Source organism: Lepisosteus platostomus, chromosome 4, assembly GCF_059453375.1.
Source record: "Lepisosteus platostomus isolate fLepPlt1 chromosome 4, fLepPlt1.hap1, whole genome shotgun sequence".
In the NCBI taxonomy this organism is placed as follows: Eukaryota; Metazoa; Chordata; class Actinopteri; order Semionotiformes; family Lepisosteidae; genus Lepisosteus; species Lepisosteus platostomus.
The window spans coordinates 5946645-5959754 of NC_142614.1; the positions used below are offsets into that span (position 1 = coordinate 5946645).

Here is a 13110-nt window from a genome sequence, read left to right on the forward strand (position 1 = left end):
TAGGACAGGCAGAACTGTCCACAAGACTCCTGGACACATATAGTACTGTCCACAGCACTCCTACACACAGACAGCACTGTCCACAAGACTCCTGGACACAGACAGCACTGTCCACAGCACCCCTGCACTCCCGGACACAGACAGCACTGTCCACAGCACTCCTGGACACAGACAGCACTGTCCACAGCACTCCTGGGCTAACCAGTCCTCCTGTGCTGGCTCAGGCATGGCATAGGAAAAGATGTGTGATGTGCACAGTGCTTATCAGTGTCATACGAAATGGATCAGAGGAGAGAGATGCAGTCACTCGCTGAGGCAATGTGCTGCAGCTCAGCTCTGTGCTCTGACTCACAGTGAAAATCAGATTGCGCAGGTCTGAGAACAAGAACAAGAGAAACTCCCTGAATAAACACAGCACCTTCGATACACCCAGCTCCCCTTACACACAGCCAGAGGACCCTTCACATACAGACTGCATCATTTACATACACAGAGAACCCTTTACACAGACTGACGTACTCACACCCTTTACACACACAACACCCTTTACATGTATACTGACATACACCCTTTACACACAGACAAATAACATATGCAGACTGGACCAGCAAACTCTGGACTGTAGGGTTACAGTATGACACAGACTGGACCAGTGATCTCTGGACTGTAGGGTTACAATATGACACAGACTGGACCACTGATCTCTGGACTGTAGGGTTACAATGTCACAGACTGGACCAGTAATATCTGGACTGTAGGGTTACAATATGACCCAGACTGGACCAGTGATCTCTGGACTATAGGGTCACAATATGACACAGACTGGACCAGTGATCACTGGACTATAGGGTTCAATAGGACACAGCCTAGACTTTGAACTCTTAGCATGACAAATATCATTATATGGTACAGCAGCTAAAATTGAGCACAATATTCTAAATGAGGTCAGAAGCATTTTAAAGTTTGCCTATAACTGCACTGTATTGAAATTCCACCGTCTTAGCTGTATATCCAAATATTCACTTTTTTGGGTTGTGAACAGTGTGAACAATACATTTGCATGAATAATAATATGCTAAACAAGCTGAAATACATTGAAGGACTGACACAATTTTTTATAAAAGCAGAGCAAAAATTCTGAACGATTATTAAATACAAATTGTAAAAGAGAAAATAAGTTATGTAGAAATAGTAAAAGATAGAATAAAATTACGATAAAATTACAAAGAAAAATAACACACTGGTCACAGTAACATTATAACATGCTGTATACATAGTTCTGTCCTTACAATAAACCTAAGCACAGGTACAGTAGATGCACTTTCTATCTCTCTATCCTTCTCCCTCCTCACTCTATCATGAATTAAGACGCCCCTAGTGCTCTGACAGCTCATGGGGCTGTAGGGGGCTGTGTCTGCATGTGCGTTTGTATCTCTGACACACGATCTGTGATTGTATAGGTGTTTGTGGAGTTGGGTATATCAATGTGTGTGTGTACAGTATGTTGCTGTGATTGCGTTCTCATTTCTGTCTCTGTGTGTTAATGATGCTGAGACTGTGTATATTTGTGCCGCCTTGGTTGTGTAAGCATGCTGTTGTGATCGTGTATCCGTGTGGATTTTTGCAGCTGCGACTGTGCCTCAAAATACAGCGCACCCCTCTCACGTCCTGCTCAACACCAGTCTTACCATAAGGCCGGCACCAGCTCAGGCACTAGACACTGCCTGGCAACGCAGACACCCTGAGCTTCCAAGGACCAACCATGTGGTCTGGAACCCATTGAGAGCACACGATCGGGGGCGCGCGTTTCTTAATCAGCGCTCCCACACCTGAGCTGAAAGGGGGTCAAAGGCTGAGACACCAGTATGAACAGCTTTCATCGCAGTGCAAACAATTGGTGCTCATGTGTGGGGCAGCTCCGCGCCGGGAGATAGCAGAACAGGGTGTGCATGCACAGCGCCAGGCTGAGGGAAGGGCCTTATCAGTGAAACCAGGGTGGGGAGATTTCATCACTCGGCACAATTATTATTTTGCAATAATTATCACTTTAATGGAGTTTGTATTGTGATTGTAACTGATTCTTTCGGTTAATGGCAGGATTGTAAAAGAAGGTCTTTGAGCCTGTAGAAATGTCGGGGCGTAGCTGACGCTCCTGCTGGCCTGAGGTGCCCTGAATGGTCCCAGCTTTGGCGAACAAGGAGAGCATGTTAAAGGAAAGAAGTGATCAGAGCACAGCGAACACGTGACATCACTATCGAAGCACAAGAGGCCTCACACCTCCTCTTTGATGTCAGCACTTTAAAGTATTCCAAGACTGAGCACGTCTGATGGCATCATACAAGTCGGCCGTGACTACTGCATGTGCTTAATGTGATCTCTCCTGGGGGAGAGATGCCCGTGCGGTAGACATTCCCAAACCTTCAGACACACTGATTTGAGGTTTGAGGATCAGTTCATGCCCACAGCTCATATGGATCCAAGGGGACAAGGGGGGCAGGTCATCGCTAGGCCACGCAAACAATGAGCCGAACCCGACGTGTGAAGGGAGAGGGCTTCTACGAGCAGGCCAGACGAGATCAGTTCATTTACAGGGAGAAGACACAACAAAGATCTAAACTTTCAATATATTGGAACAGAATTTTTCAAGTGAATGAACATTTTCTAAGAGAAGGTACAGCACATTCTTGGAAAAGAACAGGTAGCGGGTTTATTCCTTGCTGAAAAGAAAAGAAAGGAAACAACGTTTTGGCTGTGGAGTCACACCTGAAGAAGACTCCACAGCTGAAACGTTGTGTTTCTTTTCTTCTCTATTCAGCAAGGAATAAACCCGTTACCTGTTCCTTTGCAGCCTACGCATGCTGAGACAGCTCTCTACTTTAACTACTTCAGCCATTATTGAAAAAGCTGTATTTACTAGAGCTTTTAGGAATGGACTTGATTGCTTTAGCCTTATGTTTTTTGGTTGGAGGAACATTTTCAAATCTGATTAATGGGGTGCTTCAGAGATAGACTGCAGAATTGCTCAGTTTTAAGATTCAAACTTGTAAATGATTGTGGGTCCTGTGGCACAGTGTGGCAAAAGCAGAGTAAAGTGTAGTAAAGCACAGAGGGAGCACAGTAAACCAAAGTCACACCCAAGCCAGACTCGCACACACAAAGTCATGGACTTTCCAAGCTCAGAAGTAATACATGTGCAGAGTACAGCCGGCTGATCCAAAGGCTGAGGTAATGGATATGTCACCAGGATGATCTGGGATCAAGCCTCTCCGTTGCTCTGAACACACAATCCCTCCGTGGAAGTCACAGAGCCTCCTTGTTTACCACCTTTGGGAGATGTCAAGCTGAGGTCCCGACACTCTGATGCTGCACCTGCTCACAGCACAGGTTATCCCTGATTGGCTTCATGGAGTGAGGCGCACGGGCACCAAGGGCATGCCAGCAAACAGGACGTGTCTGCTTCAGCACCTTCAGCAGGCAGGCTCCAGGTGCTTGGCTCTTCACATACACATAAAGCAGCACTGCCCCCATCTCCAAATCACAAACCACCCGCGACAAGTTAAACCCCCTGAGCAAGTCAAAGTCATTAAAAAGGACACGTGCAATGTGATCCAACACGTAATGTGATTCACATAACAGAAGATCGTAATTTGACAGTTCACACAAGAGACCTGGATTTGTGTGAGATGTCTGGTGTACACCCCTGGGGTATGGGTCGAATATGAGATTTCTCATGTACAGGTACGTTGACACACAGTATAGGGTCAGACCGTTAGGAATAACTGTCAGCACAAACTCTGTGGTTTGTACAAGTCTCCTGTTTGGCAAGGAACTGAACCTTTATCTCTGTAAACCTGAACCAAGAATGTGTGGCATACCCCCTCCACTCTGAATTACACTACTCCATCTGGGAGACGGCAATAGACTCCTGAAAACTACGCTAAAGGGGAGCTGGCCATAGTTAGCAGGGAGAAGAGTGTGACAAGAGCCAAACGCACACGCAGACACACAGCTGTGTTTGTGCTGCTGTGATTGTGTCCCTAATACACGATCTGTGATTGTGTATGTGTTTGTTACAGTGTCTATACCCAGTGTTTTGGGGTTTCAGTGTGTATTTCATGACATTCATGACACTTTTCATGATTAATAACCAGAATTCTTATAGAATATTACACACTTCCCTTCTCCCCATGCTTTCTGTCAGACACACACACACATGGTGTCAGTCTCCCGGACTGAGATCAGCCTCACCTGTGAAGTGTGATTGAGAGAGTGATGTAACAAGAGACCCAGCGATTGTTACGTTCAGCGAGAAGCAGCTCTGGCATGTTTGTTCATTAGCAGAGTTTGTGTTAGACTTTGAAACAATGTCAAAATTGCAGGTTAAAGAGACATAATGTGATCTAAAATGAACACTGAAAACAGAGAACAGTATGCACACTGTATGTTTTTTTTCTCCTGAGGGTAGAGTTTTGCACAGGGAGTAGGTCTTCTACAGTATATATACAGTGGGTACAGTAGGTAGATGTGACCTTAGATCTGAATTATTTACCAGAAATCTCTACCAGAGACAACAAATCCTAATTTGAATGACAAATCTGAGGTCAGAACCCACACAGCTGTCATTATTTATTGGCATGTTTATTCACAGAACAGCAAAACCCATATAATCATTGCTTGGTTTTGTTCCATTTGTATACATACTTTCAGTGAAATATGAAGTTGAACAGAGCAGTCAGGGGTGGGATTAGGGGGTATAGCCACAAAGGAGATACTGAATTCAATTAAAAAGATGCTACTGACTGAATCATTACTGTTACAATTGTTAGATTCCCTTTCACTGTTTGAAGTGTGTGGGGCTTTTTTAAAGCCCCTCTGGAAAGCACTCTGACTTGCCTTGGAGGAGGTCTTTTTTGGATGTTGTGCTTTGTAAAAAATAGAAATTGAAGGCTCTCACCACAACAAAAAAAAAACAACACAAACTGATCAGTGGAAGTGATCAAACTGTTTGATTGACAGGTAATGAAAACACAAACTTGAAAGTGATGCCCCGTCGCTGTCACGGAGAAGAGGCGCTAGCACACAGCTTACAAGAGGAGGCAAATCGACCAGGCGTCTCGGGACCTTCTCCCTCTTGTGGTAAGATTGTGGTTACCTGACACAATCATTCTCTTTCTTCATCGTTTATTACAGACGGACATCAACCAAGCTGTCTTCTTCACCCCTGTGGTGTGTGTGTGTGCGTGCGTGCATGTAACCTGGTGCAAACTGTATCTAGATAGCAGCCCAAGTGGCAAAAAGAAACATGGCTTTCTGAACAGAACAATGACTCCGCCTAACTGTGGAGGCTTGAAAAGGGTGCTGGGAGAGGTTACAGCGCCCTCGGGAGGTCTGTCCAGCCACCACGCCCAGGCCTTGCACTGATACTTCAGGGAGCACTTTATCCCTTAGAGTCCTATTATACCCCACCCACCACCCCATCCACAAATTGCAAGGCCTGGACTCTCAGTCCACACACACGCGCGCGCACACAAATGTGCACAGTCCTTATCCGAGTTGATCCTCATATTGCTTTCTAAAACAGTCTCCAGCCGGGAAGAAATCCCAGCATCTCTCCTGATACATCTTCCACACATAGGACTCCTTCCAGACAGCCAGAGAGAGAGGAGAGAGAGAGGGAGAGGGAAGGAGAGGAGGAAGAGGGAGAGGGGAGGAGAGGAGAAAGAGGGATGGGGGGAGAGGGAAGGAGAGGAGGAAGAGGGAGAGGGGGAAGAGGGAAGGAGAGGAGGGAGAGGGAGAGGGGAGGAGAGGAGGAAGTGGGAGAGGGAAGGAGAGGAGGAAGAGGGAGAGGGGAGGAGAGGAGAAAGAGGGATGGGGGGAGAGGGAAGGAGAGGAGGAAGAGGGAGAGGGGGAAGAGGGAAGGAGAGGAGGGAGAGGGAGAGGGGAGGAGAGGAGGAAGTGGGAGAGGGAAGGAGAGGAGGAAGAGGGATGGGGAGAGGGAAGGAGTGGAGGAAGAGGGAAAGGGGGAGAGGGAAGGAGGAGGAAGAGGGAGAGGGAGAGGGGGACGGGGAGAGGAGGGGGGGGGAGAGGGAAGGAGAGGAGGAAGAGGGAGAGGGGGAGAGGGAAGGAGAGGAGGAAGAGGGATGGGGGAGAGGGAAAGAGGGAGACAGAGAGGGGGAGAGGGAGAGGGAAGGAGAGGAGGAAGAGGGAGAGGGAAAGAGGGAGACAGAGGGGGAGAGGGGGAGAGGGAAGGAGAGGAGGAAGAGGGAGAGGGGGAGAGGGAAGGAGAGGAGGAAGAGGGGGAGAGGGAGAGGGAAGGAGAGGAGGAAGAGGGATGGGGGAGAGGGAAAGAGAGGAGGAAGAGGGAGAGAGGGAAGGGAAGGAGGAGGAAGATGGAGAGGGGGAGAGGGAAGGAGGAGGAAGAGGGAGAGGGGGAGAGGGAAGAAAAGAGAGAAAAAAGAGAAAAAAGCAGCATTAGCACTGAGACAGTAGAGTTCTGCGTCTGTCTCTTTCTCCATGTACATGGCAGAGCAGGCTTCTTTAGACAGCAGCATTCTTGTACACACTGAGGTCACAGCAGTGTGAGCCACGCCAGGGTAAGCACATGCTACCTGAACCCACGCAGGGGCCAGACACTTCCTGCTCATGTTCTACTTCATCCTGCTCTCTCACACACACAACACAGATCCGCATCAGCGCAGTGCTGAAGAGACAGTATCACCTGCAGCTGGAGCCAGAGGTGTACAGTATCTCACTCTGTACTGAGAGCAAGGAATAGCGAGTCAGCTAGGATACTGTAGTATCAAACCACATTCACACCAGTGCGGGAGGAGGCCAGCCACAGACTGATGCCAAAGACAGATAGGCAGACATACTGGTTATGGGGAAGGACCCAGGAGGCCAGGCAATGAGAAAGAATGACTCACTTGTCCAGTGTGCTCTGTCTCATCCTTATTGATTAAATACATCAGAAAGAACCTGCAGGAGAGAGAATTATTATTTATTAATTAGAATCACTAGTTTAAGAACATTACAATCACTAGCTAACTAACTGATCGACATGCTGACTGATTCAGTGACAGAGACACTGACCGACACAGTGACTGAGTGACACACTGAAATGCAGACTGACTGACTCAGTAAGAGACAAACTACTGTACACGTACAGTATGTTTTGTCTAACAGGGCTAATAAATTGACATTGACGTCCTCTTTTCTGACATACTAAAAGACACACAGGCTGACTGGCTTACTGAGCCGTTTATTAAAGGACCCATTAGGATTTTGGCAGTGACAGCGTGTCACAATGCTAAAAATGGAGTGGCTTTTGGAATCTGTTGTGAAGCTAACCTCTGTGCTTGTGCTCTGGTCTATAATTTTCTATCCTTGGTATATAGACAGACTTTACCCTAAATTCTCATCTAAAAGACATCCCCTTCTTTATCATGGCTATCACACAATAGTAAAATCACAGCCTACTGTTCTTCACCTTCACTGCCGCCTGCCCCTTGAATCCACTACTTGACTGAGTGGTCGAGGGCCGGTCCCGATCGATCAGAGACTCACATATAGTTGGCGAGGTTATGCTCCTCCATTGTGTGCGTCTCGAAGCCATGCGGAGTCGTGTCAAAGTAGTCACTGCCGATCCCGCATATAAAGCACTTGGTCTGTAGAGGGAATAACATGAGCTCGGTGAAAAGGCGCTGGAATTAAAGAGGGTGGGAACAGTCCAGAAGTGCACCAGCCCAGGAAATGTCTAGTTCTCGGTTGTGCGCGATCAGGAACAAGACGGACTGTAGGAATAACACCTGACTATTCTTCAAGCGGAACAGCGTACCTCCATGTCCTCCTTCACCTGCTCCTGCTGGTCTCTCAGCTCTCCAAAGGCATCGATAATCAGACCTGCAACACAGGGCAGCACAGCTGTTTACAACAGCCAGACACCCCACTTCGCTGTACACAAACACAGCAAACAGCTGCTGTAAAACACAATTCCTGACAGCTACAACTACACCTGTACTTACACCTGTAGCCCAGCAAAAAGAGAGGCTGGGGAGTGTGTGTGGAGCTGTGTGAGCGAGTGTCTGGAGAGTGTGTGAGGGAGTGTCTGGAGAGTGTGTGAGGAGCTGTGTGAGGGAGTGTCTGGAGAATATGTGAGGAGCTGTGTGAGGGAGTCTCTGGAGAGTGTGCAGGGAGTGTGCGAGGGAGTGTCTGGAGAGTGTGTGAAGGACTGTCTGGGTAGGGGAGTGTGTGGAGGTGTTTCAGGAGACTGGGGTGTGCTGTGTTACCCTGAATGATGGCCAGCAGGATGACGATGACGAAGAAGAAGAAGGTGATGTCGAAGACCACGCGGTACAGCTCATACTCGTCACCCGCCGGGTCCTCAATCTCATCGCCGATCCCCCCGCCAGCTCGCACCCCCACATACATATGGAACAGGTAGCACTGAGGGAGACCCAGAGAGGAGCGGATTGATACACACTCTGAGCCTGAGACCAGTGACAGGACAGGACAGAACAGCACATTGACACTGGTATGAGACACACACTCGACCACCCTACACAAAACACGCTCCCACACACTCCCACACATTCACGCCCAAGCACAAGCACGCATGCTCACCCACACTCCAACTCACAGTCATCATGTCGTCACACTTCATGTCTGGCTCATCCTCATCCTCGCTCTTGTTGTAGAATTTGCGGAAAAAGTTGAAGGCAACAACGGTGTAGAGATACACCACTACTGCCAGCAGCCCCACTGTCATCATCAACTACAGAGAGGGAGGGAGAGGAGGTGAGAGAGAAGGAAGAAGGAAGAAGCAGTTGAGGGAGAGGGAGAAAGAGGAGGCAAGGAAAGAGAGAGGATGATGCAGTGAAAGAGAGGAAGTGAGGAAAGGATGAAGGAGGGAAAGAGAGGAGAACAGAGAAAGGAGATCAAAGGCAGGGGCAGAGAGAGAGAGAGGATGGGTGGGAGAGAAGAAGAGAGGGGTTGAGAGAGAGGGACAGGCATTAATAACACATTTCACGCTACTGTATAGTAACACTAAACTGCCACACAGAGGTAGAAACACCAGTAAAAAACTCTGTTTCCAACCCTAAATTTAATCTTCAATCTAACCCAGAGTATAATTCTTATCAAACACCAAATATAGTCCTTATTCTAAGCCCACTGCAAGCTGATAGCATTTCCCTGAGTCTGATCCTATAAACCCAACCCCTCCCATTGATCTCATTTCAAACCTAGCCACTCAGTCCTATTTACTCTCTCTTTTGGTTTGCAGGTATTGCACTCCCTACCTGCTTGCCATTGTGAGTGACAGAGGACAGGATGGTGCGCAGAGTCTTGACACCCATGGCGATGTCCAACAGGTGACAAGCGAAGAAGAAGTTGTTATAGTGGCCCAGTAGGGACATGACCAGGTACCACACCAGGTACAGGAACGACTGGAATACAGTACAGACACTATAACACACCAGGTACAGGAACAACTGGAATACAGTACAGACACTATAACACACCAGGTACAGGAACGACTGGAATACAGTACAGACACTATAACACAGCAGGTACAGCAGAGACTGGAATACAGTACAGACACTATAACACAGCAGGTACAGGAACGACTGGAATACAGTACAGACACTATAACACAGCAGGTACAGCAGAGACTGGAATACAGTACAGACACTATAACACAGCAGGTACAGCAGAGACTGGAATACAGTACAGACACTATAACACAGCAGGTACAGGAGACACTGGAATACAGTACAGAAACTATAACACAGCAGGTACAGCAGAGACTGGAATACAGTACAGACACTATAACACACCAGGTACAGGAACAACTGGAATACAGTACAGACACTATAACACACCAGGTACAGCAGAGATATATCCAGAAAAATAAAGCAGCAGCTCACTGATAGTTACAGTACAACATAATCAATATAGCACAAGTGATACAGAAACACTGTATACACACATATCAGAACAAGCAGATAGGATAATATGATATCCACACACCACAGCACATTGCCACTGATAAAAACACAGAATCACAAGAGATACAAACAAGAGGTGGTCATTCCACCCATCTTGCCTCTAGACACCCATGGTCTCTAGTTGCCAAAAGACAGGAGTGATTAATTCAGCTATTTCTTTAAGGATCCAAAATAATCAATCGCCTTTAACCACATGGCAGGACTGTTTCAGACACACACAAAAGGTACACACAAACACAACAACCATGAACACTCACATTGTCAGTAAACACCACTCCAAACTTCCAGATCTGGTACTTGATGTCAATGGATGTGATCCTGTGGAGAGAACAGCAGGCCACAGACAGTGGGTGTGTGTGGTATAGTGAGTGTGCAGTGTAGACAGTGAGTGTGTGTGGTGTAGATAGTGAGTGTGCAGTGTAGACAGCGAGTGTGCGCAGTGTAGACAGCGAGTGTGCAGATGCACAGTGTAGACAGTGAGTGTGTGTAGTGTAGACAGTGAGTGTGTGTGGTGTAGTGAGTGTGCAGTGTAGACAGTGGGTGCGTGTGGTGTAGTGAGTGTGCAGTGTAGACAGTGAGTGTGCAGTGTAGACAGTGAGTGTGTGTGGTGTAGATAGTGAGTGTGCAGTGTAGACAGTGAGTGTGTGTAGTGTAGACAGTGAGTGTGTGTGGTGTAGTGAGTGTGCAGTGTAGGCAGTGGGTGCGTGTGATTTAGTGAGTGTGCAGTGTAGACAGTGAGTGTGTGCAGTGTAAACAGTGAGTGTGTGTGGTGTAGTGAGTGTGCAGTGTAGACAGTGAGTGTGTGTGGTGTAGATAGTGAGTGTGCAGTGTAGACAGCGAGTGTGCGCAGTGTAGACAGCGAGTGTGCAGATGCACAGTGTAGACAGTGAGTGTGTGTATGCACAGTGTAGACAGCGAGTGTGTGTAGTGTAGACAGTGAGTGTGCAGTGTAGACAGTGGGTGTGTGTAGTGTAGTGAGTGTGCAGTGTAGACAGTGAGTGTGTGTGGTGTAGATAGTGAGTGTGCAGTGTAGACAGCGAGTGTGCGCAGTGAAGACAGCGAGTGTGCAGATGCACAGTGTAGACAGTGAGTGTGTGTATGCACAGTGTAGACAGCGAGTGTGTGTAGTGTAGACAGTGAGTGTGCAGTGTAGACAGTGGGTGTGTGTAGTGTAGTGAGTGTGCAGTGTAGACAGTGGGTGTGTGTGGTGTAGTGAGTGTGCAGTGTAGACAGTGAGTGTGTGTAGTGTAGACAGTGGGTGTGTGTGGTGTAGTGAGTGTGCAGTGTAGACAGTGAGTGTGTGTGGTGTAGATAGTGAGTGTGCAGTGTAGACAGTGAGTGTGTGTAGTGTAGACAGTGGGTGTGTGTGGTGTAGTGAGTGTGCAGTGTAGACAGTGGGTGTGTGTGGTGTAGTGAGTGTGCAGTGTAGACAGTGAGTGTGTGCAGTGTAGACAGCGAGTGTGCGCAGTGTAGACAGCGAGTGTGCAGATGCACAGTGTAGACAGTGAGTGTGTGTATGCACAGTGTAGACAGTGAGTGTGTGTGGTGTAGACAGTGAGTGTGCAGTGTAGACAGTGGGTGTGTGTGGTGTAGTGAGTGTGCAGTGTAGACAGTGAGTGTGTGTGGTGTAGATAGTGAGTGTGCAGTGTAGACAGCGAGTGTGTGTAGTGTAGACAGTGAGTGTGCAGTGTAGACAGTGGGTGTGTGTAGTGTAGTGAGTGTGCAGTGTAGACAGTGAGTGTGTGTGGTGTAGACAGTGAGTGTGCAGTGTAGACAGTGAGTGTGCACAGTGTAGACAGTGGGTGTGTGTGGTGTAGTGAGTGTGCAGTGTAGACAGTGAGTGTGTGTAGTGTAGACAGTGGGTGTGTGTGGTGTAGTGAGTGTGCAGTGTAGACAGTGAGTGTGTGTAGTGTAGACAGTGAGTGTGCAGTGTAGACAGCGAGTGTGTGCAGTGTAGACAGTGGGTGTGTGTGGTGTAGTGAGTGTGCAGTGTAGACAGTGAGTGTGCAGTGTAGACAGTGGGTGTGTGTAGTGTAGTGAGTGTGCAGTGTAGACAGTGGGTGTGTGTAGTGTAGTGAGTGTGCAGTGTAGACAGCGAGTGTGTGTGGTGTAGACAGTGAGTGTGCACAGTGTAGACAGTGGGTGTGTGTGGTGTAGTGAGTGTGCAGTGTAGACAGTGGGTGCGTGTGGTGTAGTGAGTGTGCAGTGTAGACAGTGAGTGTGTGCGGTGTAGACAGTGGGTGTGTGTGGTGTAATGAGTGTGCAGTGTAGACAGTGAGTGTGTGTGGTGTAGATAGTGAGTGTGCAGTGTAGACAGTGAGTGTGCAGTGTAGACAGTGGGTGTGTGTAGTGTAGTGAGTATGCAGTGTAGACAGTGGGTGTGTGTAGTGTAGTGAGTATGCAGTGTAGACAGTGGGTGTGTGTAGTGTAGTGAGTGCGCAGTGTAGACAGTGAGTGTGTGTGGTGTAGATAGTGAGTGTGCAGTGTAGACAGTGGGTGTGTGTGGTGTAGTGAGTGTGCAGTGTAGACAGTGAGTGTGTGTGGTGTAGATAGTGAGTGTGCAGTGTAGACAGTGAGTGTGTGTAGTGTAGACAGTGAGTGTGTGTGGTATAGTGAGTGTGCAGTGTAGACAGTGAGTGTGTGTGGTGTAGATAGTGAGTGTGCAGTGTAGACAGTGAGTGTGTGTGGTGTAGATAGTGAGTGTGCAGTGTAGACAGTGAGTGTGCAGTGTAGACAGTGAGTGTGCAGTGTAGACAGTGGGTGCGTGTGGTGTAGTGAGTGTGCAGTGTAGACACTGAGTGTGTGTGCAGTGTGTCCGTCGTGTACCAGCTGAGGACAGAGTTGTCTGGCTCGCTCTTCTTCTCCTGTGTCTGTGCGCTGATGTCCAGAGAGGCCAGGTCCATTCCCAGCAGCTCTGCGATCCTCTCTCGGCCATAGATGTCCCCATACTTCTCCAGCACCTGTACAGAGTCCACAGCAAATTACAGCTGCTCTACTATCCAGCACACTCTCCAAACTCGACACCCAGATTAAAGACTTAACATGGAGAGCCCAGGCTGACACGTCACAACTCCTGCATTTCAAAACATCGTTCATGCACAGACAT

General features: G+C 48.1%; 1 protein-coding gene across 23 annotated transcripts in view; it reads right to left on the minus strand.

Annotated features, from left to right (window-relative positions):
* Positions 1 to 4613: 4613 nt before the first annotated feature.
* The window catches only part of ryr1b (ryanodine receptor 1b (skeletal)), a 114288-nt gene continuing 105791 nt past the window's right edge, over positions 4614 to 13110 (minus strand). For all 23 annotated transcript variants that reach the window (XM_088627805.1, XM_088627821.1, XM_088627820.1 and 20 more), the window contains 9 exons: positions 12831 to 12964; positions 10262 to 10322; positions 9297 to 9443; positions 8636 to 8770; positions 8286 to 8442; positions 7835 to 7899; positions 7564 to 7664; positions 6924 to 6975; positions 4614 to 5640 (listed from right to left, as the gene is read on the minus strand). In XM_088627805.1, the coding sequence (XP_088483931.1) occupies positions 5545 to 5640; positions 6924 to 6975; positions 7564 to 7664; positions 7835 to 7899; positions 8286 to 8442; positions 8636 to 8770; positions 9297 to 9443; positions 10262 to 10322; positions 12831 to 12964 (948 nt within the window). In that variant the 3' untranslated portion in view covers positions 4614 to 5544. The remainder of the gene's footprint in view (positions 5641 to 6923; positions 6976 to 7563; positions 7665 to 7834; positions 7900 to 8285; positions 8443 to 8635; positions 8771 to 9296; positions 9444 to 10261; positions 10323 to 12830; positions 12965 to 13110) is intronic.